This window comes from Malaclemys terrapin, chromosome 19 (genome assembly GCF_027887155.1).
Source record: "Malaclemys terrapin pileata isolate rMalTer1 chromosome 19, rMalTer1.hap1, whole genome shotgun sequence".
In the NCBI taxonomy this organism is placed as follows: domain Eukaryota; kingdom Metazoa; phylum Chordata; order Testudines; family Emydidae; genus Malaclemys; species Malaclemys terrapin.
Window position 1 is genome coordinate 6,307,186 of NC_071523.1, and position 24,700 is coordinate 6,331,885.

The window sequence follows — 24,700 nt, forward strand, 5'->3', positions numbered from 1 at the left end:
AGATCCTCATAATAAGAAAAGTGCTATGCAATATTTTGCACTGGACCTCCCATCATGAGTGTTCCTTAACTTTGTACTGGAGCTCCCATCATCCTTAACTTTGAATCAGCTGGTTGAGTCTGGCCATCCTGACTCTCAGTACTTAATAGATTAACAAATCAATGGGACTGCTCTCAGCTCAAGTCTTTAGAAGGCTGGGTTTCTAATAGGGTATATAGACAGGCATAGAGCAACAAAATCTGTTGGCCTGCACCGGCACCATGCCCTGCAATCATTCGTGTCCCAAGACATGCGTGGTCATGCCGGCAACAAGCTGGCACGTGTATAGGGAGGCGTCTTAACTGGCTCTTTACCTGCATACAAAAACGTTGACCGGTGCCAAGGTGTTTGGAGTCATTATCCACGGAGCAACTCGGAAAACTACCGTGTCAGTGAAAATCGGAGCTTGTGGAATCCCCTGGAGGGGAAGCAGAACATTGTACACAATCAGCACGTTCATAGGGCTGCAAAGCTCAATAGTAACAATGCATGGGTGGGTGAACAGAAAGGGTAGACAACGGATGTATAGGCCGGCGCCCCTACAGCCGCGGGTGAAACAGGCAGGTGAACAGGTCAACCAAGATTTGCTGAGTGCTGAACTCTTACTCCCAGAGTTGAGAGACATCTGCTAGGGATAGCTTCAGAGTAATTCACTCAACCCGGAAGTTGGACGGATCAATGCAGCCATAAAGCAAAAGCGGTGGAAAGCTGAATGACCGAGATGAGGACAATAGATGTGCTGTGAGGCGAAGAGATGCAGGGACGTCATGGGTACCCTTTTAATTTGGGATCTTACGTTGCACTCTAGGACTTCCTTAACCCATAGGCGGCTGCTTATTTGTGTTATGCAGCTACAGTACGTGCTGCACTGATATTGTCTGGGTACTGAGATTCTGGGGAAGCGCACATTCCTAGGGAGAGATTTCCCAGGTCCAGCTGGCTTGTGGCACCTCAGATTTGCCCAAATTGGAATGTGGGCAGTGGAATTTAGGATGTAGATATTGTTTAAAAAGTTAACCAGTTAAACAATTAAAAATATTTTGGTTAAATGGCTAACCGATTAAAGGGCCGGCTGGCGCAGCTCGGGCTGGCCGATCCGGCCGGCAGGTGCGGTTGGGGCTGCTCCAGCTGGTGCAGGGTTGGCAGGCTGACCGGCCCAGGGGTTAACAGTTAAGGCAGGTTAACCGGTAAAACTAATGCTTACCTGTTAACAGGTTAATCAGTTAGCATTTTACATCCCTAGTGGAATTAACCTCATGCTTCTCTACTAACCTCCCGGCAGAAAGACACCCATGATTGCTGTGTTCTGTAAACCCAATTCTGTGAGCTGTGAGGTCATAGAATCATAGAATCATAGAATATCAGGGCTGGAAGGGACCTCAGGAGGTCATCTAGTCCAACCCCCTGCTCAAAGCAGGACCAACCCCAACTAAATCATCACAGCCAGGTCCTAGCAGGGAGATCACAGAGCCAACCCCCTATGCATGTCATCTTACATGCAGCGGCACACTCTGATCTCAGAGAAAGGCTGAGCCTGTCGGCGGTAGGTAAAGTTTCATTAGATGGTCTGTGTCTCCATAAAATTCAGCTCACTCGAAATGACTGGAAAGCAGGTGCAGCATGCTCCAAAAAGACACTGACAACTTAAAACAAAAAAAAGGGACTTTGAAATAAATCTCTCAGGCCCGGGCCAATTTAGAGCTGGCACATTAGATGTGCTAAGTGACGTGTTGAGCTTTAACATCACCAGCTCCTTCTTCTGTTACATAACAGCTCTAATGGGGAAGACGATGGCTCGCACCAGCGTCTAGCTGGACCCAGCTGGGGAAGACCCCAAATTAACCTGAATGCCTGTAAGTCTCAAAGGGAGGGTGGGAGGAGGAGTTTACTACTGGGGTGCAGCCCCTGGAGAGAGAGGTTATATATCTCCCTCCGCTCCTGTCGCAACCCCACTGAGACATGGAACATTAAATCCCTTGTGGTCTTGGCATGGATCATCATTCCCTCTAAAATAGAAACACTCCTACAGCAGAGCGTTAAGAACCGGTGCAGGCTCCCCTTCCCACCACAGATTTCATGACGTTACATTTACACATTTAGCCCTTTGCTTTGCAGAGACATTATCTGCTTTGCCCAGGTGAGAATTTAGTGCTGAAGGACACAGCAGCCTTGGAGCCTGAAAACCTGATTCGTCCCCGCCTTATGCAAAGTGACTGCAGAACTCTGCCGCGGGTGTGAGGGTGTGCAGAGAATTCTTGGGGGCTGATTCCGATCTCCCCCACGCCAGTTTTGCATGGGCAAGACTCCAGTGGAAGTGCTCCTGATTTACCCGGGGGGGGCAGTGGTCAGAATCAAACCCTGATTTGGTAGCATTTTGCGTCTGCTTTATCTGGGGGATAAATGATGACACACGGTGCAAGGCCGTGGTCTAAAGTGATATCCACAAGCTGTCCACCCAATGTGCTTTAACGCAGTGGTTATCAAACTAGAGACGCCGCTTGTTCAGGGAAAGCACCCTGGGGGCTGGGCCGGTTTGTTTACCTGCCACGTCCGCAGGTTCGGCCGATCGTGGCTCCCACTGGCCGCGGTTCGCCGCTCCAGGCCAATGGGGGCTGCAGGAAGGGCGGCCAGCACATCCCTCGGCCTGTGCCGCTTCCTGCAGCCCCCATTGGCCTGGAGCGGCAAACCGCGGCCAGTGGGAGCCGCGATCGGCCGAACCTGCGGACACGGGCAGGTAAACAAACCGGCTCGGCCCGCTAGGGGCTTTCCCTGAACAAGCGGCGGCCCTAGTTTGAGAACCACTGCGTTAAAGCTCAGTTGGAATGATCACTTCAAGGCTGGGATAACAGCGACTTAATGTCTAGGGCCCAGTCACTCCTTGGCCTCTCTGGTGAGGCTGCCAGTGAGGGAGCCAACCAGTGCCAACTATGGTGACATATGTGATATGGAGTCTATTCATGAAAAACTGAACTGAGACCCACCGAACTCACCTCATATGGGACTCTGAAAAGTCTGCGTAACACCTTTCAGGCCCTACCAACTTGGACTGGATTTGAAGGAGCAACCTACAGGCTAAAGACTCAATATCCCATTACTGATTCCTTGAGACATACAGTCCCCATGCAATGATTATTGTAAGACAAGAGTGGCACAAGAGTGCATCTGGAAGGAAATGTAATTCACAAACATCCCTGGGTTTAGCACATTTGACCTGTTCTTGGGCTTCCAATGGTTACTGAAATAAATTAATCTCCCTGATGTCAACTGAGTTACCTAAGGATGCATCATGCCAGTCAACTGATATTTCACAGCTTGCTATGTCTGCAATGTTGCTAAACCCATGCAATTAAACATCCTGTTCCCAGGTGACATCATGCCCCACCCCCCATGCCCAACAACCTCAGTTAATGACTCTAGAAGGCTGATGTTGATGGAGACCAGCCCAGAGAAGGTGTCATCTGGGAAGCGGAGACCCTCCACGAAGAACTCCAGCTCTGCAGATCCACCTGTGTATTTCACCACATGATACAGCTTTCTCCTACCCAGGACATGGATGTAACGCTGACCAAAGAAAGGATCTAGAAGAAAAAAGGGTGTGAGGGAGAAGGAATGTTTAGAAAAATGGGACTTTCCTGTAGCATGTTGTCTCCAGCTATGTAATTTTGTGAGGCTCTCTTCCCTTCTCACCCTTAATAGGTCCATGCTTGCATCTTTAGTTCTATGACCCGCATGGCAACACTCTGGGGATTGCTGGTGGCTCCAGGCCATAATTTGAGACCAATTGCTACTCCTGAAGGAATTCTGCACCACTGCAGACACAAAGAATTCATGTCCCCCACAGATTTTTTTTTCTCCGCAGAATATAGATTCTACTGGAGAGATGCTGCAGTTACACCTTTTGCCCAGCAGAGGCTGCTGTGGTGCCAGAAGAGAGGGCAGCCAGCCAGCAGAGAGGCTGCAGTCCTCACAGTGGGGCCAGGTGAGGAGGCATGGGACAGACAGAGTGGGGCACATGGGGTTGTGGGGGGAACACAGAATGGGGTTCAGAAGGGCTAGTGGGGGGACACGCTGGGGTGCGGGCTCAAGAGCTATTGAGGTGACAGCATTGAGGCAGGGGCTGAATGGGAGGGGGCTGCAGAGCCACATGGGGACAGGGGGGTGCAGGGATACAAGGGGATGGGATAGAGACGGGGCTGCAGGGCCACATGGGGACAGGGGAGTGGGGATGCAGGACCACATGAGGACAAGGGCAGATGTGCCATAGTGAATGGGAGAGGCTAGGGGTCTGCCAGGGTCTGCATGGGGGAGGCTCCTCACCTCCCTAACAATCCCTCTCCCCCCCCCAAAAAAACCCTATTCCATACTTCTCCCACCCACACCCAACAACCCTCCTGATTCACTCTCAGGCTTCTTCCCAGTAATTACTTCCTTCTCCCTCAGCTCCTCCATTACCCCTGACTCCCCCAAGTCTTTGCACTGCTTCTGAGGGGTGCAGGAAATACATTTCTGTATTGTAGTTTAAATGAACTCAAGGTTCTGTATTAACATGCCTAGTAAGAAAGCTATTTGTCCAAAAACATTTCCTGAAATTTTTTTTGTCTGTATTGTTACAGACATACTGGCTGACAGGTATTTTGAAATAATTGAAACTGGCGTGATTATATTGTGTTATTTCGACAAATAAAATATGCAGCATTTTAAAATATTGTGCGCAGAATTTTTAATTTTGTGGCGCAGAATTCCCCCAGGAGTAAATCCTTGTGCTCCACAGATACAACCAGAGACTGTCGCTTGTCTTTTAAATAGCCAGTTAATAAGTTAATTAAGTGGAGGGTTTAGGAGCCCAAGTATCCAGCACTCCAGGCCAGTGCACTGTCATTTGAGCTAAGGGAATGGCTCCATGCAATCTTGCCAAGACAAGTTCTTCGATTTCAGTCCCAGAGAGGCAGGGCTCTCCATGCCCTTGAGAGCTGTGGTGTGGTCATGTGCTGACACACCCCAGCCTCATACAGACGTTTTCCTACAAGCTGCAGAGTTAAAACCCCGTCTCTGTTTTAACTGTTCTTTCAGCATTGCGACTGCCAGGTTTTAGAGGTACTTTGTGTTCCAGGGTTTTGATTGTGCTCTGTGGCCAGGTTTTAGAGGTACTTTGTGTTCCAGGGTTTTGATTGTGCTCTATGGCCTCTCGAAGGCACGATCAAAGCCGCATCCCAGCGACGTTTCAGGCTTGGTCCCAGATGACACCACCAAATTCAGCTTTAGAACCTCCTCTGATTTAGTTGGCATTGGTCCTGCTTTGAGCAGGGGGTTGGACTAGATGACCTCCTGAGATCCCTTCCAACCCTGATCTTCTATGATTCTCTGCCCAAGAGAAGCCACTGTGGCTACTCCTTAATTCACTGCGACCAGGACGTGCATTTTATCCTTTCAGGTATTTAGGATAATACTCTTATAGCATCACTGAGTTTAAGGCCAGAAGGGACTGCCAGATCAGCTGGTCTGTCCTTGTATATTACAGGCCATCAGCCCCACCCAGCATCCGGACACGGAAGCCAACCACGGTGAGCCAGTTATGGAATCTTGGACCGAGCCGTAGAGAGAGGAAGCATGGCCCTGTGGTTAAGGCACTGGCCCTAGAGTTGGGTGGATTTTTTTCCGGTGAATACATTATTCACCAAAAAAGGCACCTTGAAACATTTTGTTTTCAAAACGATACATTTCAACACCACATTGCATTTAGAAAGGCAGCTAGATTTAATGAACAAACACAGAAAAGGAGGACAAACGCCCTAGGCTGAAATGAAATGTTTCGTTCAACCCAAAACAATTTTGGGGGTGGGGGGTTGGTTTCAGCCACCGAATCAAAAAACTCAGTGATTTGCCCAGCTCTGCTCAGATCAAATCCCAGTTCTGCCACAGCTTCACTGTGTGTCCTGGGAAGCCTCACTTAACCTCTCAGTTCGCCATCGCTAAAATAGGAATCATAATCCTCTCTTTTGAGCCAGCGGCTAACTCATTACATGTATGCCCCAGCACAGCGGTCTTACCTTAAAGCAAATCAAAATGATAATAAAGATTGGGTAAATCCCGTGTCCCAGAAAGGGCGCTTCAAAACTGCAAGTTTAAGAGCAACGAGCCAGCCTCGAAAACACTGTGGATTTCCTTTCACGCATTATATTATTCAATTGTTTTGAAATGATTCTAATGCACATGGAAGAAACTCAACACCCTGCGAAACACCTGTGCCAGCTTCACTCCATGTCTGAACTACTCAGAAGCAACAGAGAATTTGAGGTCAGCCAGGACAAGCATTTCAAACAGAATGCATGGGTCCTGTTTTAATGGACAGGTGCTGGCTTTCTAGCAAGGTCCCAATGAACGAAAGCTCTGAGAAGGAAGCCGCCTGGCCTTGTGGCTCGAGCACGAGGCTAGCACTCAGGAGACCTGGGCTCGCCTCCTAGCTCTGTCACTGACTTATTGTATGTTGTGTCCCCTCTCTGTGCCTCAGTTTCTCCATCTGTAAAAGAGTGATATTCATACTGACCTTCTTTGTAAAGCACTTTAAGATCTATGAATGAAAACGTGCTACCTAAAAGGGATTATCATGGTGAGACTTTTTCCTGGCAGTCAAGTACCGGGGCTAGCCGTGTTAGTCTGGATCATAGAATATCACGGTGGGAAGGGACCTCAGGAGGTATCTAGTCCAACCCCCTGCTCAAAGCAGGCCCAATCTCCAACTAAATCATCCCAGTCAGGGCTTTGTCAAGCCTGACCTTAAAAACCTCTAGGAAGGAGATTCCACCACCTCCCTTGGTAACCCATTCCAGTGCTTCACCACCTAGTGAAAAAGTTTTTCCTACTATCCAACCTAAACCTCCCCCACTGCAACTTGAGATCATTACTCTTTGTTCTGTCCACAAAAACAACATCTGAAGAAGTGGGTTTTTTACCCACGAAAGCTTATGCCCAAATAAATCTTTAGTCTTTAAGGTGCCACCGGACTCCTTGTTGTTTTCCTGGCAATGATTTTCTTAAAGCCTCTTTGCTAGATTATTTCTCCCAATCTAAAACAATTTCATCTGGGTGATACGGCTCGTGGCAGTTAACGATCTGGTAGATAAGTCTCTCGTTGGCTCTTAATTGGAACCCAATCATATGCAGACACTGATTTTTTTTTTAAATCAGCCCAAAGCCCAAGTCAAATATGCTCTGGCATCTGCAACTGACTGCACTGCCCTGGTATGAACGGCCAGCTCTGGGAGAAACATTAGGACATAGGCACTTGCCAGAGATGCTAACGGCCTTGTTCTCTGTAACACTGCCATGTTTAATTAATGTCCAGAGAGAGAACACATAGCGCTCACCAGTGCTCACATCAGTGGGAGCTGGCAGGGGACTCAGAGTGGAATTTTGGCAAGGGAGTGGGATCAACTCATCACTCATTCATTCACTCCCTGGCAGCTCTCAATGGTGGGCAGGTAGTTGGCTTGGTGGACGCTGGCTCTGCATTGCACTGAGCTAAGACAGAATACGTCCCTGGGGGGAAAGGCCTCACCATTTCCCAGCTCCAATAGGAAGTGAAGGTCGTTGGCGGCTTTAAGCATGGCACGCCCGGCGGGCATTGCCCTGGCTGTGTGACAGTGGGAGATACATTCATGTCACCACAAGATTGCTCATCGAATGATAAGGTGCTAGCACAGGTGAAGGGGGTGAGCTGTGTGGGTGGTGCCTTATGCTAAGATCCATTCAATTCTCCTAAGCTAAGCAGCACAGAGCCTGGTTGTTCAAGTAGATGGGAGATGGCCCAGCAACTAGTAGGGGTGGCCACGCTTTCTGAGCTGCATATGATAATCTTCAGGAGTTCAAGATCCAGGAGTGCCTCCTGGGGCTTCAGACTGGTAGGGTGCACCTGCCTGGGTTCTCGCCTTGCAGTGGGGTGGTGGGGCTAGGGATTCTGCCCCGAGCCCCGGCAGGTGCCTCCCGTGGGGCAGAAGCGCCGAGATCCCCGTTGCCACTGGGCAGAAGCTCCTAGCCCCACCAGCGTACGGCAGAAGCCCCAAGTCCGCACCGAGGCTGGTAGTTGGGGGCTCCGCAAGCCGCACTTTAACTGTGGCTCGTGAGCTGCAGTTTGGCCACCCCGGGCTATAGCAAAGCATGCTGGTTATTTAGTAGGAACCAACCGTTTGCCTTAGAAGGCAAACAAAACCCTCTAAGAAGAAACATAATACACACCTGGGCACCCACAGGACCCCAGAACCTGATTCTGAGTCCATTCCTCCATCTGTCTATCCCCATTGCCTGTTATTACCCGCAATGGTTTGTCTTGTGATCATCTTAGATTGGGACAAGGTCAGTGTGTCTCCTTGCTGTGTAAAGCACCATGCACACGTGTAAAGCACCATGCACACCATAGACAAGGGTGAAATAAAGTCTGAAGAAGTGAGGTTTTTTTTACCCACGAGAGCTTATGCCCAAATAAATCTGTTAGTCTTTAAGGTGCCACCGGACTCCTTGTTATTTTTGTGAAATAACAGTAACCCTAATGTCTAGCAGATTAACTTGGCATGGTGAGGATTCCAGCCCTGACTGGGACAACAGCAGTGCTACAGCTTGAGACTACAGGGTACGAGCAGTGGGGTCGGGGGGAATCTTACACAGACCTTCACCATGTCTGTGTCCAACAGTGTTATCCCTAGGCCCTCACGTTCGTTGAGGGCGAAATCCACCCTCAGGGAAAGCAGACATGAGATCCCAGGAAACAAAACATCTTGTGCTGCTTTTGCTCCCAATATGTCAGATGGAGGCAGAGAAAGGAAGGGACTGTTCCCAAACTCCACCCACAAACTGAGAGAAGTCGAATAGCTTTGCTAAACTAACGAGCGGTGAAACATGTAAACGTCAGCACTGCTTGGCTCACCATAACGCTTCAGAGTTAACACCCCATTGGGAAGGAGGAGGCAGTTCCCACTTCCCAGAGCTGTTGTTTCTGTCACATCTCTTTGAGCCAGGCACATCTCTAGTATCGGACAGACAGCATGGCTTCAGGGTCCCCATTGGGAAAGCTATCTTTGCAACTATAATGCTAGAAGCCTAGGGCGGCAGTCTGGTCTGTCACTAGTGTAACTCCAAGGACTCCTGATTGATACCAGCCTGAGCAAGATCAGAATCAGGTATTCTTTTACAAGACAGTAAACTTTAAATTCTGGGGGAAATGATGGCGCCACCAGAGAAGTGCTGGGGCAGTGAACTACTGCCCGCTGGGTGAGTGATTCCCAAAGGGTCGATTGTTTTAGTGGGAGGGGTGTGCCTGGAAAACCTCAACAAAGCGCATACAGGAAACAAGAGAAAAGGAAAAGAAGAGGTTGCAGCACTAGAGAGAGATAACAAGCATCATGAAACAGGGGGAAGGAGAAGAGAAAGAACAGAGGAACCACTTACTCTCCACGTAAAAGACTCCTACTTTGTCAGAGTCAGACATAGGAATGTAGAGAACCATTTCATACCCAGCAGGCAGTCTTTGGGGGCCTTCGGTTCTCAAGATCATCCGAGACATGTCCCGCAAATCTAAAAACAACAACAAAGGCAAATGAAGGCAGGACATCGGACCCAGCATTGTCACCGCTCCCGAGGTTATTAAAGTTATCGACTAACAACCGTGTGTGGCAAATTAATGAACAAGAAACATATGGAGGTGGGTGCATGGGTCAGACTGGGAAAACCAGAGCACCTTCCCTAGGAGATCCATGAAAAGACCGATAGCAAAAGACAGTTGCAGACACTCAAAGTTTCAGCGAATTCACAAACCGCTTGCTTCTGCGCAGATGACTCTGGAGAGGCAGACGGCGATCACAGCATTACTGTGCTGCAGTAGGATGCGCTGCTGTGTGCATCCGATCCCTGGTTTGGAGACGCATGGTCACACACGCGACCGTCCTGCTGCCAAGCCCCAAAACGAATGATGAGAACCACACAGGGGCAGACCAATCTCTTTAGCCTGGGCAACAGCTCCATGGCCTGAGTGTCGGAATTCAGCATTTCTGATGCAAACGGCTGCCAGTAATAAGAGGGAGACTGCCAGTAGCTCGCTCACAGAGAAGCCTGCTGTACAGTAAAATAAAAACAGTAACATCTGTCCAGTGTAACGAGGCACAAGTGAGCGGCAGGTCAGCATGTGCGCTACAGCGGCTGGTAGGCAATGGGGGGGTCTCCCCCTTGATTACACCAGCCAGTTATTACTGGCGTAAGTGGAACCAGCGAGTTGCATCTGCTCTTCACAAGTTCTCTGATTGCTGTGCAGGGGAGATGCTGCCCTTCCCTGGTGTTACTGACCTGTGAATCTTCACGTATGTTGGAGAAACAATCACCAGAATTGGGGGGGGGGGGAAGCGCTCTGTACGCAGACTCCCCCTGGGCTCGGAAAGTGTGGCCAGGTTCTTCCCTTTTCTCACATCGTCACTTGTCATAAAGACTCTGCGGGCCAAATTCTGCCCCTAGTGGTATCAGCGTAACTTCCACTGTCATCAGGAGCTGTCCTCTTACCCCTGTGCAACCTCACCGAGGCAACTGGCTCACACGGATGTAACAAACCGAGACGGGAATTTGGTCCTGCCCTTGGAACTGAGTTAAGGATTCTGGTTGTGATGCAGGAGCCAGAAGAGAAGCCAGCTCACTCACAGCTGGGTTGTTAAACAAAGTAAAACTTACTCAGCCCTAAACTGATCTGACCTGCCTCACACACGCGGAATGCAGAGTCCAGAGTCAATGCTTTCCAGGATAGAACCTCACTTTAAGAGGACCCTGAAGGGTCAAATTTGGCTCCAAATGCAGGTTTAGTGTCTAGAAACTTTCATGCGACAGCAGCATGAAAAGTGAAGGTAAATCAGCTTTTAAAAATTCTCCCTGCTTTGATAACCTGCGTTGTTATTAGCAACAAAGAAAAGGACATTTAAAAACAAACCAACACCCCCCCCCCCAAAGAGTTTTAATCCATCTGTGAGTTATAAAGGACAGGGGTCTGCTTATACCTTCTTTGCTGAATATTTTTTCATCGTCGCAATCCAGTCCAGAGATAAATGGGTTGTCCTTGTCGCAGTTCACCAGCAGGATGGCTCCTTGCCCGTCTGGGCCCCATGTCCATGTTCCCTGAAAATATAACACTCTGGCTTAGGGTGTGTGCTCCCATGTCTCCCTCTAGTGGCCAACCCCAGTGACTATAAGCCTGTTACTCATAGAAAAGAATAATTCCTTTAGTTCCCGGGGTTGGAGGCCTGTGGTTTCAGTGCTCGAGGCTGTGCATTCAATCCTCACTGATAAGAATGGTGTCTGCACACATGCGCCCCCAGTTTGTGCCAAACAAATCAAGGGCCACTTTTAGTAAGAGCATCTCCAAAAACCCATAGCAGCCTAGGTGAGCAGAGAAACTCTCTCCTCCATGCTACGATCGCCAGCCACCGCAGTCATCTATCTTTATCATCCCTTCCGGTCCTAAACTGCTCTGCAATGCTGGAAAATGGTGTGTGTGTGGGGGAAAGGGAATCTCTAGCTAATGAAAGGATGTGCCCTCTGAACAAGTTGGAGAACTACACATGCGTTGCATGGAGACTGCAAGGAGGAACTTGCCTAGGAAGAATATAATGCTTTTTGAACCCAAGACCGAGTGGCTTGATAGCACCATGCGGAGGCCTTCTTGCAATGGAGAGAAGGCGGCTCTGATTTGGCTGTTAAGGAAATGGATTTGCCTTGCAGACTCGGTTGCACTATACTTGTTCTGCCGTGACATGTACATTGCGATGGTGACTTGTGTGTGAGCATAGCTTCCTGGGAGATGGAGGGGGATACAAGGACAGAGACACACCCCCCCCACACACACACCTGTTTGCATGATTCCTCTGTTCTAGCATTTGTTTTACTAGGTAGCTATGGAAACATTTCCTGGGGGACTGTGACATCTACTCAACTGTCTGCCACTCACGATGCAATGACTTCGAGACGAGGGCTGCAAACAACCTGCCGGGAAGGGCTCTGTGCTTCTAGAAGCATTAGAAGCGACTAGCCACAATGGATTGTTTTTCCTGTTATGAATTATCCCCCCTGATCCCCTACTGCTTCATTCTCAAGATGCATCATTCTAGGGACCACCGCCTAGTCTTCTGCAGGCCACAGATTATTTTTTTTAAAACCGATATACCTATGCTTTTAGAGTGTGGATTTTAACGGAGAGGGTTAGTTAACCCCTGGCTTAAACACATGAGCCAGACCAGAACCAGAAGTCCATGATTCAAGCACCACTGGACTTTCACGTGTCCAAAATCTAGATTCAAATTCTGCAGTGGAAGCCCATTGCTAATCCCCACCCAGTGATAAACTGTAGCCCAGCAGAGATACTGATCAAGGATGTAAGTCCATGAACAACAGCTCGGACAACTGCTGCAACAGATCGATAACTCAGCAGGGAAGGTCGGAGGTATGGGAGAGGTGGGGATTAGGTGATGGAGGGGTCCCCGTGGACACGGAATGTCCCAGTCTTTCCCAAGGAGGTAAAATGATTGATTTTATGTGAATGCCCCGCACAGCTTCAGTTGACTCTAGCAGCCCTGGTTTAAATAGCAATGGTGAAAGCGACCCCGTCACTGAGGTCTCCACAGGCTGGCGCTGCTCAGCCGAGCAAGGAGGTAGAACTTACTCCAGCTTCCGGCTCCTTGGATCCTTTTCCAGGGATTAAGGCGCGCGGGTCTCAAGCAGATGCAGCTCCCGTAAGCCCGGCGAGCAGCCCCTTCTCAGAATCAGCCTTCCAATTCCATTCTGCTTGCTAACACTCACGTTGTTACAGTAAAGGTATCCACGGACCAGAGGGGCGTGAGTTAGAGGACTTGGTGCCAGTGGAGGCACATCGCGAAGGTCGGGGTTGTGGTTCAGAACCAGCTCCCTTTCTTCCCAAAGGACACACGCCTCATTGCAGTGGCGAGGGGACAAAAGTTGAGGGCCAAGTCCTATTTCCACAGTCCCTCCTGAGAGGGTAGCTGCTCCCTGCTCGTCTGTGCCCGCAAAGGAACAGGCTAGGCGAGCAAGATGGCTGTCACGTGCATCAGGCTGGGCATGGTGCCCCCACTTTTCTCTTCTCTTCTCCTTGCCCCCCGTGATCTCTGCACTCCCCATCTTTGGCAGGGAGGGGGAATGCAATCACAGACAGAGAAAAGGCTCAATGTCATGACATCAAAACCAGGGCCGACGAGAGGCGGGGGAAGCCAGTACAAATGACCGTGGCCCGGCGGTCTGGAAGGGAGCGCGGGACCTGGCTTCCCCAGCTTCCCCCGCATCTCGTCGGCCCTGTTTAGCTGGTCTGCCCTTGCTGTGGGGCCCCAAAAATCTTTTTTCACCGGGGCCCGAACCCGCTCTCGGCAGCCCTGATCAAAACACAGCTTGGTCCCAGCGGGGCTGAGCCCCCCTCACAGGCAGGGCATCCATGGCCATTTAACTGCTGGTGTCCCGGCACTGGTTCAAGAGCTACCCTGGCAGGTCACCGCACCTCACTTGTGGGTGCTTGGGGAAATCACCGCGATACAAAAAGCTGGAGTTAGGGGTCTACGCTCAGATACAACCAGTGGGGAGAGATGGGCGTCTTAGACGGCGATTCACGAAAGCCAGCACGTGAGGCAGGGAGCCGCCAAAGCTAGCCAATAGGAGAGGCCAACCAGAGGGGTGTACGCTAAGCCCCGCCCCTCTCGTGGTGCTAAGTGCTTCAATCAGGGGGTGGAGGAGAAAGAGGATAACTTCCCTCATATCATTTATCCCGGGGGGTAGGGTATTCACCTGGGATGTGGGAGACCCCCCAGGTCACATCCCCTCTACCTGATGGGAGAAAGGACTGGAACAGGGTTCTGCCACCTTGCTGGTGCGAGCTCTAACCACTGGGCTACAGGGTATTTCTATGTGTGGAGGGGGGGTCCCTCAGTCTCTCCAGTGGGAGCTGTTGCATGGTGGATAAATAATTGAGAGTCATTGGAACAAAGGGACTGGATCCTGGGTCTCCCACATCCTGGGGAGGCGCTGCACCCCCCCAAACCAGAAAGTCGTTCCCAGCCTTGGCCTCTCTCCCTCGCTCTAAAAGACAGAACAATGGACTGTCCCATCGCTCACTGGTTAGAGCACTCAGTTGAGGAATCGTAGATCCCTGTTCAAAACTGCAGGTGGAGGGGACTTGAATCAGAGGTCGCCCACTTCCCAGATGGGTACCCTAATTACTTATTTAAATGTTATGGGAGAAGGCCTCCTCTTCCCCTCCTCACACCACGCTGGTTTGTGTACACTTGTCTGAGGGGCCCGATCCGGTAGGTGGCCTCTGCGCACTCCCTACTGGATCGGGCCCCTAGCCAGCTGAACACTCCCTCCCCCTGGTTTGCGAATCGCTCTGGGGCTGAGGCGGGAGATCAGTGCCTGGGTGCTCACGGGGGGGCAGCAGTGCCCATGGCCAGAGGCAGAAACATAGGCGCAGAGGGAGCTTTGCAAAAACTCAAGGGCTGAGTTTAGGCACCTCCAGGGTTGCAGCAGGAATTCTGTGCATCACAGTGGTCCCCACCCTGGGACTGAGATACCTAAACCAGGGATTTAGGTGCCTAGATCCTTTAAAAAGAAGAACAGGAGTACTTGTGGCACCTTAGAGACTAACAAATTTATTAGAGCATAAGCTTTCGTGGACTACAGCCCACTTCTTCGGATGTGATTCTATATGCATCCGAAGAAGTGGGCTGTAGTCCACGAAAGCTTATGCTCTAATAAATTTGTTAGTCTCTAAGGTGCCACAAGTACTCCTGTTCTTCTTTTTGCGGATACAGACTAACACGGCTGCTACTCTAGATCCTTTAAGGCATTCAGGACCTCGGCCAGATCCTCAATCTATGCAAATCAGCATAGCTCCACTGAAATCAGTGGTGTGGTGCTGATTTATGTGGGTGAGGAGCCAGGCCTCGGACTGCACCTCTCTCCACTCAGGCTAGTCCATTGACAGGTATCCCGCGCAGCATCAACTGGTCATAGATGAAAAACTGTAATGAGCAAGCCGGCTTCCGAGTGACGAGATCGTGTGCAGATCACATCTTTACCTTGAGTGATAACTGATTGAGAAAGGGCCAGTCTGCCAGAGAAGATTAGGCTTGAACGGCATAGATTTCACCAGAGCTTTCGACTGCATTCATAGAGAGTCGCTATGGAACATCTTGTGACAATATGGGCTTCCAAGAAAGATACTGTCACTGGTCAAGATGAGTATGAAGGTTCAAAATGGAGAGAAAGTGGCGAGACCAATCATTTTGATATCACTGGAGTACTGAATCCTATCATCCTTTCTTTTCTGCATTATGATGGATTACCTGATGTGACGAGCAACATCAAAGGAAGATATAGGAGTTATCTGGAATACAGGAAAACTTCAAGTTCTTGACTTTGCAGGTGACATTGGTCTGTTGGACACAGATGCTGATGCCATGAACAAGACCCCAGTCAATTGCAAGTGTGAGGCTGCCAAAGTAGGATTAACAATCAGCCAAAAGAAAATGAAAGTCAGGATTGTTGAAAGAGGAATTAGCAGTGATGGTATATATGTGATTGACAGCATAGAATACAGCATGGTTAATGAGTTTGTCTACCTTGGGATCACAATCTGTGCTGCTGGCCAACTCCATAAAGACATGGAAGCAAGAATTGCAAAGGCAAATGGTGCTTTTTTTGAGACTGGCTAATATTTGAAAAAATAAGGAGATTCACACAAGAAACAAGATAAAGTTATACAATGTCACGGTGATACCTATACTGTCATGCGTCTGAAACTTGGCAAATACTAGAAGCCCACAACAGGAAACATAACACATTCCATCAGAGATACTTGCAAAGAATGCATGGTGTCCACTGGTGGGCTAAAAGTAACTACTGCTGATGTGCTACAAAGGACTGGCCAACAGCCTGTAGAGACAATGATTCGAGAAAGAAGGCGGACGTGGTTTGGGCATGTTGTACTGATGTCAAACCACCAGATGCTTAGACAAGTCCCTGACTGGATACCACTTGGTGGAAGATGCAAAAGCAGAGGACAACAGATGACATATAAAATAACCATTGAGAAAGATATCGCTGTCATGGAAACAGTCTATAATGGAGCAAGAAATGTGCCACTAGACAGATGGAGGTGGAAACACGGAGTTGCCTCACGTGTCACAATGCGTGAGAGCATCTAATCTACCCTGATCTATCCCTCGCGGAGGCATCCAAGTGTATTACCACACAGGATGTATCTCCCCCTCAACCACATGATTGGCAGCTCCTGGAAGCCAGCCCTGTGTAGGGCTGCAGCCACTCCTGGCTGTGTCAGACGCGTTGTGTTCTATGTCAGATGCTGTTACTCTGTGGAAAACAACATAGCTTCTCTCTAACTCTGCCGCCCCCAGCTTCCTGTGGGGAAGAACAATCAGCCTAAAGTGCAATTTAAACCCTGCATCAGATGACTGCAATTGACTAAGGCTGTGCCTGCATTGGGCTGTACGTGGGCATCATGGGCCGAACACAGATTCTAAGGGAAGGAATGTCACAAGTTTATTGAACAGCGATGTCATTCCAGGCTCCACTCCCGGGCCCAGGAGTCACATTTCACAAAGTCTCCTAAGAGGCCAGGAACAAGTGGATCCTTTAAAAAACACAACGTGAAAAGGCCTGTTGGAGTCCGCAGCGCCCTGCTGACACACACTAGCATGATGGAACCAAAGGCAAACTTACCTTCCTTGGGTTGTTCTTTTCGACCACTCCGTCGCGATCTGCGTCAACATCCAGAGAGATTCCTAGGAACACAACACATCTGGTCAGATCACTGCTCACCTGAGCCCTGCAGTGCAAATAAGAATTGAGGGCTGGTGCAGTGGGCAGAAGGGGCAATAAAACAGACTTCATGGAACTTAATATTCAGTGGACGTAACAAACCCATTTTATAGATTCACAGATTGTAAGGCCAGAAGTGACCACGGTGATCATCTAGTCTGACCTCCTGTTCAGCACAGGCCAGAGTCCGTCCCTAAAATAATGCACAGCGCAGATCTTTTCAAAAACTATCCAATCTCGATCTACAAATCATCAGTGATGGAGAATCCAGCACGACCCTTGGTAAATTGTTCAGCTGAGCGACTTGGGCTCGGTCTAAGGCATGCTTTCCAATCCTTCCATCGTTCTCATAGAATCAGAGACTCTCAGGGTTGGAAAGGACCTCAGAAGGTCATCTAGTCCCACTCCCTGCTCAATGCAGGACGAATCCCCTCCTGGCTCTCCTCTGAACCCTCCCCAATGTATCAACAGCCTTCATGAACTGTGGACGTCCCTTCTGAATTGCCTGGGAAGCAAGTGAGTTAAGCCCTGAAGGGAGACCAAGTCTGCATCGGCAGCTGGCAGGGAGGAGACGCCCTCTGCCTTCATTCAGGGGACCAATCTCACCTGGGTTTCGGAGCCCTCCAGGGATGGGTGCTAGGCCTGTTCATTAAGAGCAGCCACGCTAGGGCTGGGCCCGATATTGGAATCACATCATCAGGCAAGAGACACTGGTGAATTCCCTGGCCGCTCCCTGGTTCAGTAGCGGAGAAATTGTGGAGGTGATGCCCGGTGCTGATGTATCAGCATCCTCTCTTGACAGGACAGTTTGCAGAGCCCTATGCAAAGTGATGCAGACAGGGCCCCATCCAGCCCCGCTAGGTCTCGCTGCCTCCTCTGTTGTCTCCTGTTGACGACTCCCCAGTGACCGCAGCATTAGGTGAGTTGGGAAGCCAGAGGGGGAGCTGCAGTGCACCTGCCTGAGCAGGGGAGGGCAGGATGGGCATTCAGGGGCCGACGTGCCACTGATTTTGCTCCTTGTGGAAGCATTTACACCCATGCACATGGAGGACACTTTGCACAGGTGCAAGTGCCCCCAACATGCAAGGGCAATGGCGAAGCAGGACTTCAGAGCCAGTAGTGGCCCAGCGGCACCAGAGCTGCGGACGGAGATGGAGACAGTGATTTGCTGGCACTGGGCGGGGTGAAGGGCAGGTGTGTGCATAGGGTGTAGGGGTCTTAGAATCACACAGACATTAACGATGCTTTATACATCTCCAATATCTCCACTCAGGGGGCTCAAAGTGCTTTATAATGAAATTACCCATCTCACAAGGGGGCTGTGAGGCTATCACATGACTATAGTAATTGGCCAAGTGGGGAAACTGAGGCACAGGGAGGTTAAAGTGACTTGCCCAAGGTCATACTGGAATACTACTCAAGGCTTCTGACTCCCATGTCTGTGGCTTAACAACAACCCTAGCTGTCTTCCAGCAGCCAGCTCTTACCTAGCACTAGATCTCAAAGCACTTGAGAAACTAGGTCGGTATCATTTCCCCCATTTTACAGATGGGGAAACTGAGGCACAGAGCGGGGACGTGACCTGTCCAAGGTCACCCAGCAGGCTAAGAGCAAAGCTGGGACTAGAACCCACATCTCCTGAGTCCCAGCCCAGTGCTCTAGCTGTCAGGCCACCCTGCCGCCTGCAAACTGCCCCTTTGGAACCATCACTCACTGGCGCCCAGTGCAGACCTCTTCCTTTGTGGCTGCCCTGCTGAACAGCACATTTTCCAAAGGCACTCGCTTACGGCTCAGTGCACAAAAATAAAACCAGCGCTGTCATGTGCTCTGCCAGGGTGTTAGGCAGATTAAGGGGAAATGTCACAAGGATTGTTTTCACCGGGCCCAGGGAACTTCAGAGAAGCAGAAGAGAAAGAAACTGAGGAGCAGTTGGCTCTTCTCTTCCCCTTGTCTCTTTTCAGGACCGGCTCTCTCAAAGCCCTCCCTCTGGTGCAGTCCAGTAGCCAGATACTGTCTAGGCTCGAATCATTTCTGGTAGGACATGGCCCAAGGGCTAGAACCACTCTGAGATCAAGGAGTATATGCAGTTCAGTGGCTACAGCAGGGGAGTGGGTGTCAGGATGCCTGCGTTCTGCGGTGTGACGTGGGGTAAGCTGCCGCCCTTCTGTGCCTCAGTTTCCCCATCTGTAAAATTGAAAATAATACTCACCTTGGTAAAGAGCCCTGCCCTTGCACAAGATCTGTAAGCCCAGTTCATAAGTGTGAGAGCTCGCTGAGGTAGGAAGGGCTCCAGCTGTCCCATTAGAAAGGCCTAATCTCCTTTCGTGCCCCCCGCCCCAGATATTATTTCACTCCTCCACACTCCAGGCTGGCCTTGGTTTACGACCACTGACCCCTGGAAAGCTGCTGCCTCTAGTCAGTCTGCAGGTCTGAGCGAATAATTGATTTCTCAGTTTGGTCACCAAACTGAGAAACAGGGGAAAAAAGGTTCAGCTAGTTTCCAACCAAAAACGATTTCCCCCCTGTTCTTCCTTGCCAAAGGGGAAAACTGACACATTTTGTTTGCATTGAATGAAACATTTCAAATGTCGTTTTGAATGGCTATTTTCTAAACAAAATAGCCAAACGGTTCATTTTGACATTGGCAGCGTTGTTGTAGCCGCGTTGGTTCGAGACAAGGTGGGGGAGTAGGGTTGCCAGGCATCCGTTTTTTTACCGGAAAGCCCGGTCGAAAAGGGACCCTGGGGGCTCCGGTCAGCAATAGCGACCAGCCCGTTAAAAGTCCAGTTGGCGGCACAGAGGGGGCCTGGGGCTAAGGCAGGCTCCCGGCCTGCCCTAGCTCCACGTGGCTTCTGGAAGTGGTCGCCAGGTCCTTGCAGCCCCTAGGCGCATGGGCAGCCAGGGAGACTCCACGTGCCGCCCTCGCGCCAGAGTGCCGGCTCCGCAGCTCCCATTGGCTGGGAACCGTGACCAATGGGAGCTGAGGGGGTGGCACCTGCGGGCGCAAGGGTAGCACGTGGAGCCTCCCTGGCTGAACATGTGTCTAGGGGTTGCACGGACCTGGCAGCCAGTTCCTGGGAGCCGTGCTAAGTGCCGCCGGGACCCCGCACTCCACACACCCCAACCCCCTGCCCCGGTACCCCCAACACCCCAACCCTCTGCCCCAGCCCAGAGCCCCCTCCTGTACCCCAAACCCCTCATCCCTGGCTCCACCCCTGAGCCTGCACCCCCAGCCGGAGCCCTCACCCCCTTCTGCACTTCAACCCCTGCCTCAGCCTGGTGAAAGTGAGTGAGGGTGGGGGAGAGCGAGCGATGGAGGGAGGGGGGATGGAGCGAGCAGGGGAGGGGCTTTGGAGAAGCTGCATGGCAGGGGTGGGGCCTTGGGGTGGGGCGGGGCAGGGCAGGGCAGGGGTATTCGGTTTTGTGCGATTAGAAAGTTGGCAACCCCATGGGGGTTTTATGGACCAACTTCTGTTGGTGAGAGAGACAAGCTCCTTCTTACAAAGAGCTCTCTTCTTCAGCTCCGGAAAACGTTGACATGTCTGAAAAGAAAGTCGAGGGCTTTGTTTGGCCAAAACTGTTTGCCAAATTCGACCCAAATTCATGAACAGTTTTGGTGCCCTGAAAGAAGCACTTTTTGGACCAATTTCCATTTGCTAAAAAGATTTCTCTCAGCTCTAGGCACGGCCCAAGCTCTCGGCTACAAGGCAAGTGGTACAGCTCCCGGACAGACAGACTGACGAGAGGTGAAATTCTGGCCCAGGAGTGCGGCTTCCCGTTTCCATAATGCGGCCCTTTGTGCTGGCTTGCGCTGGAGAACCCAGATCTCCGGCTTGGTACTGTACCGTGCTGGCCCTAAACCAAACCAGCTAGGGCAGGAGGGTGGCTTTGCTCTTCCAGCGTGACATGAGAAACTAAAGCCGGGAGCGAATATTTAAAGGCACGTACTGATGACCCCACCGGAGACGTGAAACTTCTCGAAGCTGCATGCTGGGTGTTTAGCATTCTAACAGACAGAGGGTCAGTTAAAGCCAGCACCTAGGCTCATGTCCAGTTATTTCCCAGGAGGACATGCTGGTTTTCAGATATGGGCGGGAGGCCAGGGACTGGGAGGCTCCGCACGCTGCCCCTCCCCGAGTACTAGCTCAGCAGCTCCCATTGGCTGGGAACTATGACCAATGGGAGCTATGGGGCTTAGCCTGCAGGCGCAAAGGCAGCATGCACTGCGCAGAGCCGGCTGGCTGCCCATACACCTAGAGGCCGCAGGGACCTGACAACTGCTTCCTCGGAGCCGTGGTAAGCACTACCGGGACCCTGCACCCCTCCCGCACCCAAGCCCCTGCCCCAGCCTGGAGCCCTCTTCTGTACCCCAAACCCCTCATCCCCGGTAACACCCCCAGCCCTCACCCCCCCACCCCAACGCAGAGCCTAGGGTTGCCAAGTGTCTAATCACACAAACCCAAACACCCTTGCCCCACCTCCTGCCCCACCCACTCCCTTAGGCCCCGCCCCTTCTCCGAGGCCCCGCCCCTTCTCACTCCTTCCCCCCTCTATCCATCACTTGCTCTCCCCCACCCCCACTCACTTTCACCGGGATGGGGCAGGAGGTTGGGTTGTGGGAGAGGGTGAGGGCTCTGGGCTGGGGCTGAGAGGTTCGGAGTGTGTGGGGGGCTCTGGGCTGAGCCTGAGGCAGGGGGTTGGGGTACAGGATGGGGTGTGGGGTGCAAACTCTGGGATGGAGTTTGTGTGCAGGAGGGGCTCAGGGCTGGGGATCGGGGTGTGGGAGGGGAATTGGGGTACAGGCTCAGAGAGGGAGTTTGGGTACAGGAGGGGGCTCAGGGCTGGGGCAGGGGATTGGGATGCGTGGGGGGTGAGGGGTGCAGGCTCTGGGAGGGGGCTCAGGGCTGGACAGGGGGTTGGGATGCTGGCTCCGTGAGGGGGCTCAGGGTGGGAGTTTGGGTGAAGGAGTGGGTGCAGGGCTGGGGATTGGGGTGCAGGCTCTGGGAGGGAGTTTGGGTGAAGGAGGGGGCTCCGGGCTGGGGTTGGGGTGCAGGAGGAAGTGAGGGGTGCAGGCTCCAGCCGGGGCAGCACTTACCTCGGGTGGCTCCCAGTTGGCGGCGCAGCGGAGCTAAGGCAGGCAGGCTCCCTGCCTGCCCTGGCCCCGCACCGCTTGCGGAAGCAGCTCGGCCATCCCTGGGGGAGCATGGGGGGCTCCGCCCGCTGCCCCTGCCTGCAAGCACCACACCTGCAGCTCCCATTGGCCGCAGTCCCCAGCCAGTAGGAACTGCGGAGGTGGTGCTTGCAGGCAGGGGCAGCGCGCGGAGAACTCCTGCCTAACCCAGGGGCCACAGAAACATGCCCGGGCTTCTGGGAGTGGCGCGGGGCCAGGGCTAGCAGGAAGACTGCCTTAGCTCCGCCGGAGTTTAAGCGGACTAAAATCTTCTGGTTTGGCTTCAGTAGTCTCCAGTAGAGAGAGCCCGATTCCAGGAGACTCCCAGCGAAACCGGGAGGGTTGGCAACCCTACTGGAGCCCCCTTCTGCACCCCAAAGCCCTCATCTCCCACCTCAGAGCCCACACCCCCAGCCGGAGCCCTCACCCCAACCCCCTGCCCCAGCCCGGTGAAAGTGAGTGAGTGAGGGTGGGGAAGAACAAGCGACGGGAGAGAATGAGCAGGGGTGGGGCCTCGGAGAAGGGGCGGGGCAGGGGTGTTCGGTTTTGTGTGATTAGAAAGTTGGCAACCCCAATAGCACTACACATGCAGCTGGCACTTCACAGCCATGGAGGTGCGGTAGGAAGTTCTACAGAAATATCTCAGTGGCACACTATGGTCTTATCACCACTACTACCCCATGTCCTGGTCATGCATCAGTGGTGCACAGAGACATGGACAGCCCTAGGATTCTGCTACAAACCCGAGGAGACCCTTTGACCCCACCCAAGTACAGAACCTTTGCAAGCTCCCTAGCCACCACTTGAAACCTTGAAACTCCTGCTCAGAGGGTCCTGCCATTTTTACACAGACACCACCACCCCGACCCCCTTCGCTTTCAAAGTGGGGTTTAAGCAGCTTGAATGGGGGACTTGGGGCCACTTCCAAAACCCACCGAAGTCAGGGAGAGTCTTTCTGCCCATTTCAATGCACTTCGGCTCATGCTACAGGAACCAGATTCTGCTCTTGTTTACACTGGTATAAAGCAGGAGCAACTCCATAGAAATCAGTGGAGTCACTTCGGATGTCTACTGGTGTAAACAAGAGCAGAATCTGGTTCCTGTAGCATGATCCGAAGTGCGTTGAAATGGGCAGAAAGACTCTCCCTGACTTCGGTGGGTTTTGGAAGTGGCCCCAAGTCCCCGATTCTGGGAGCAAGCGGCTTGAATCTGCAGCTATCCATGGACCGGGACCCCAGTGTGCTAGGTGCTGTACGGATACCAAACAGAACGACAGTCCTTGCTCCTCCGGCGAAAGCAAAATAGTGTATTTGACACAGGCGTGGTTGCTAACGGCACCCACTGAGTCCGGTGGCGCTTCCCAAACAGTTTCACGGTAGCAAACCCAGTGGTTTGTTGGTGCGCGGTGTTGGATTTCAGCACCTAGCGTTGCCACTAGCTCCCTATTTCAATACGTCGTGTGGCATCAGTATTTGCACTGAGGGTGTTTCTTTTTAAAGGCGTCTTGCGGTTATAAACAGCACCTATTGAGTCAGGGCAAGACCAACCCCCTCGTTAGGGCAGGAATTTTTGGCTGCGTCTTCACTCAGCCTTTAGGTCAGCTCCCAGCTTAGGAAGATAAAAATCTCATCCTCACACTCCTCTCTGGTGCTCCTTACTATAGGCATCGCCGTTGACTTCCATTATGTAGGGCGGATTCTGCAAACTACATGTAGGTCTTGCACTAGATGTCCCACTGAGATCCCTCGCCCCACTAAGGGTTAGAGAACAGGGGCAGTAGAAGCTTCCTAATGGGGGGAGGGGGGGGAGAAAGAAGGGGGGGAAGGAAATGGTGCCTGAACCGTGGCCCCACCCCCCTGCACTGCCCCTTCCCCCCTGAGCCTCCACCCTTGTGCTGCCCCTTCCTTTGAGGCCCCTCCCTGTCGCTCATCCTTATGGCTGGTAAAAAGTGGGAGAGCTGTTTTAAAAGTGGGGGGGGGCTGACACCCCCCCCACCCCCCATTAGAGAATCAGGCCCTTAGAGTGCCACTCCTGCAATTGGGTGTGTGCGGGTGGACGCTTGCACCTGTGTGAAGCCCTGCTGAAGTCAAGAAAGACCCTTCTACGGGATCAGGGCCCTATTTTGTAGCTACCGGCCTGACACAAAAATCTCAGATCTAAACGTGCCATCATTTTGCAGTGGCCTTTGGGGAAGGGGCTGCCGTTCGTTGTGTGTTTTTGTACAACACTCCTGAGGTTCCTTCCAACCCTGATAGTCTATGAACACAAACAGCAATAGGGCCTCGATCCTGACTGGGCCCGGAAAGCACTACACTTTACAAATAAGAGAGTCCATCTCTATTAGTAGATTGAACTGTAGATCATGAATATAGATCACCTTCGCTGTACGTCTCATTAGTTTATTTAGTCACATTGATCACGGTAATACTTGCACTCTAGATTTTATTCAGTATTAGCAGCAGTATTCAACACATTTTTCCCTCTATACAGGCAAATGGATTGGGGCCGATCACAATATTCTGCTCCTAAGAAGTCATAGCTCCAAAGTGTTTAATGAAGGGCCCAGTGCCTCCCACAACCTATGTTTGCTCTCCGCCTTGCCGTTCAAACTCACTGCTTCTTCGCCACCAG

The 24,700-nt window shown here is 51.6% G+C and overlaps 1 protein-coding gene across 1 annotated transcript in view; it reads right to left on the reverse strand.

Annotated features, from left to right (window-relative positions):
- The window catches only part of LOC128826237 (protein-arginine deiminase type-2-like), an 81,926-nt gene that overhangs the window by 27,187 nt on the left and 30,039 nt on the right, over positions 1-24,700 (reverse strand). Inside the window, exons 4-8 of the mRNA XM_054009434.1 lie at positions 16,801-16,862; positions 11,064-11,181; positions 9,478-9,603; positions 3,439-3,617; positions 354-457 (exon numbers count right to left, since the gene is read on the reverse strand). Coding sequence (XP_053865409.1) covers positions 354-457; positions 3,439-3,617; positions 9,478-9,603; positions 11,064-11,181; positions 16,801-16,862 — 589 coding nt within the window. The remainder of the gene's footprint in view (positions 1-353; positions 458-3,438; positions 3,618-9,477; positions 9,604-11,063; positions 11,182-16,800; positions 16,863-24,700) is intronic.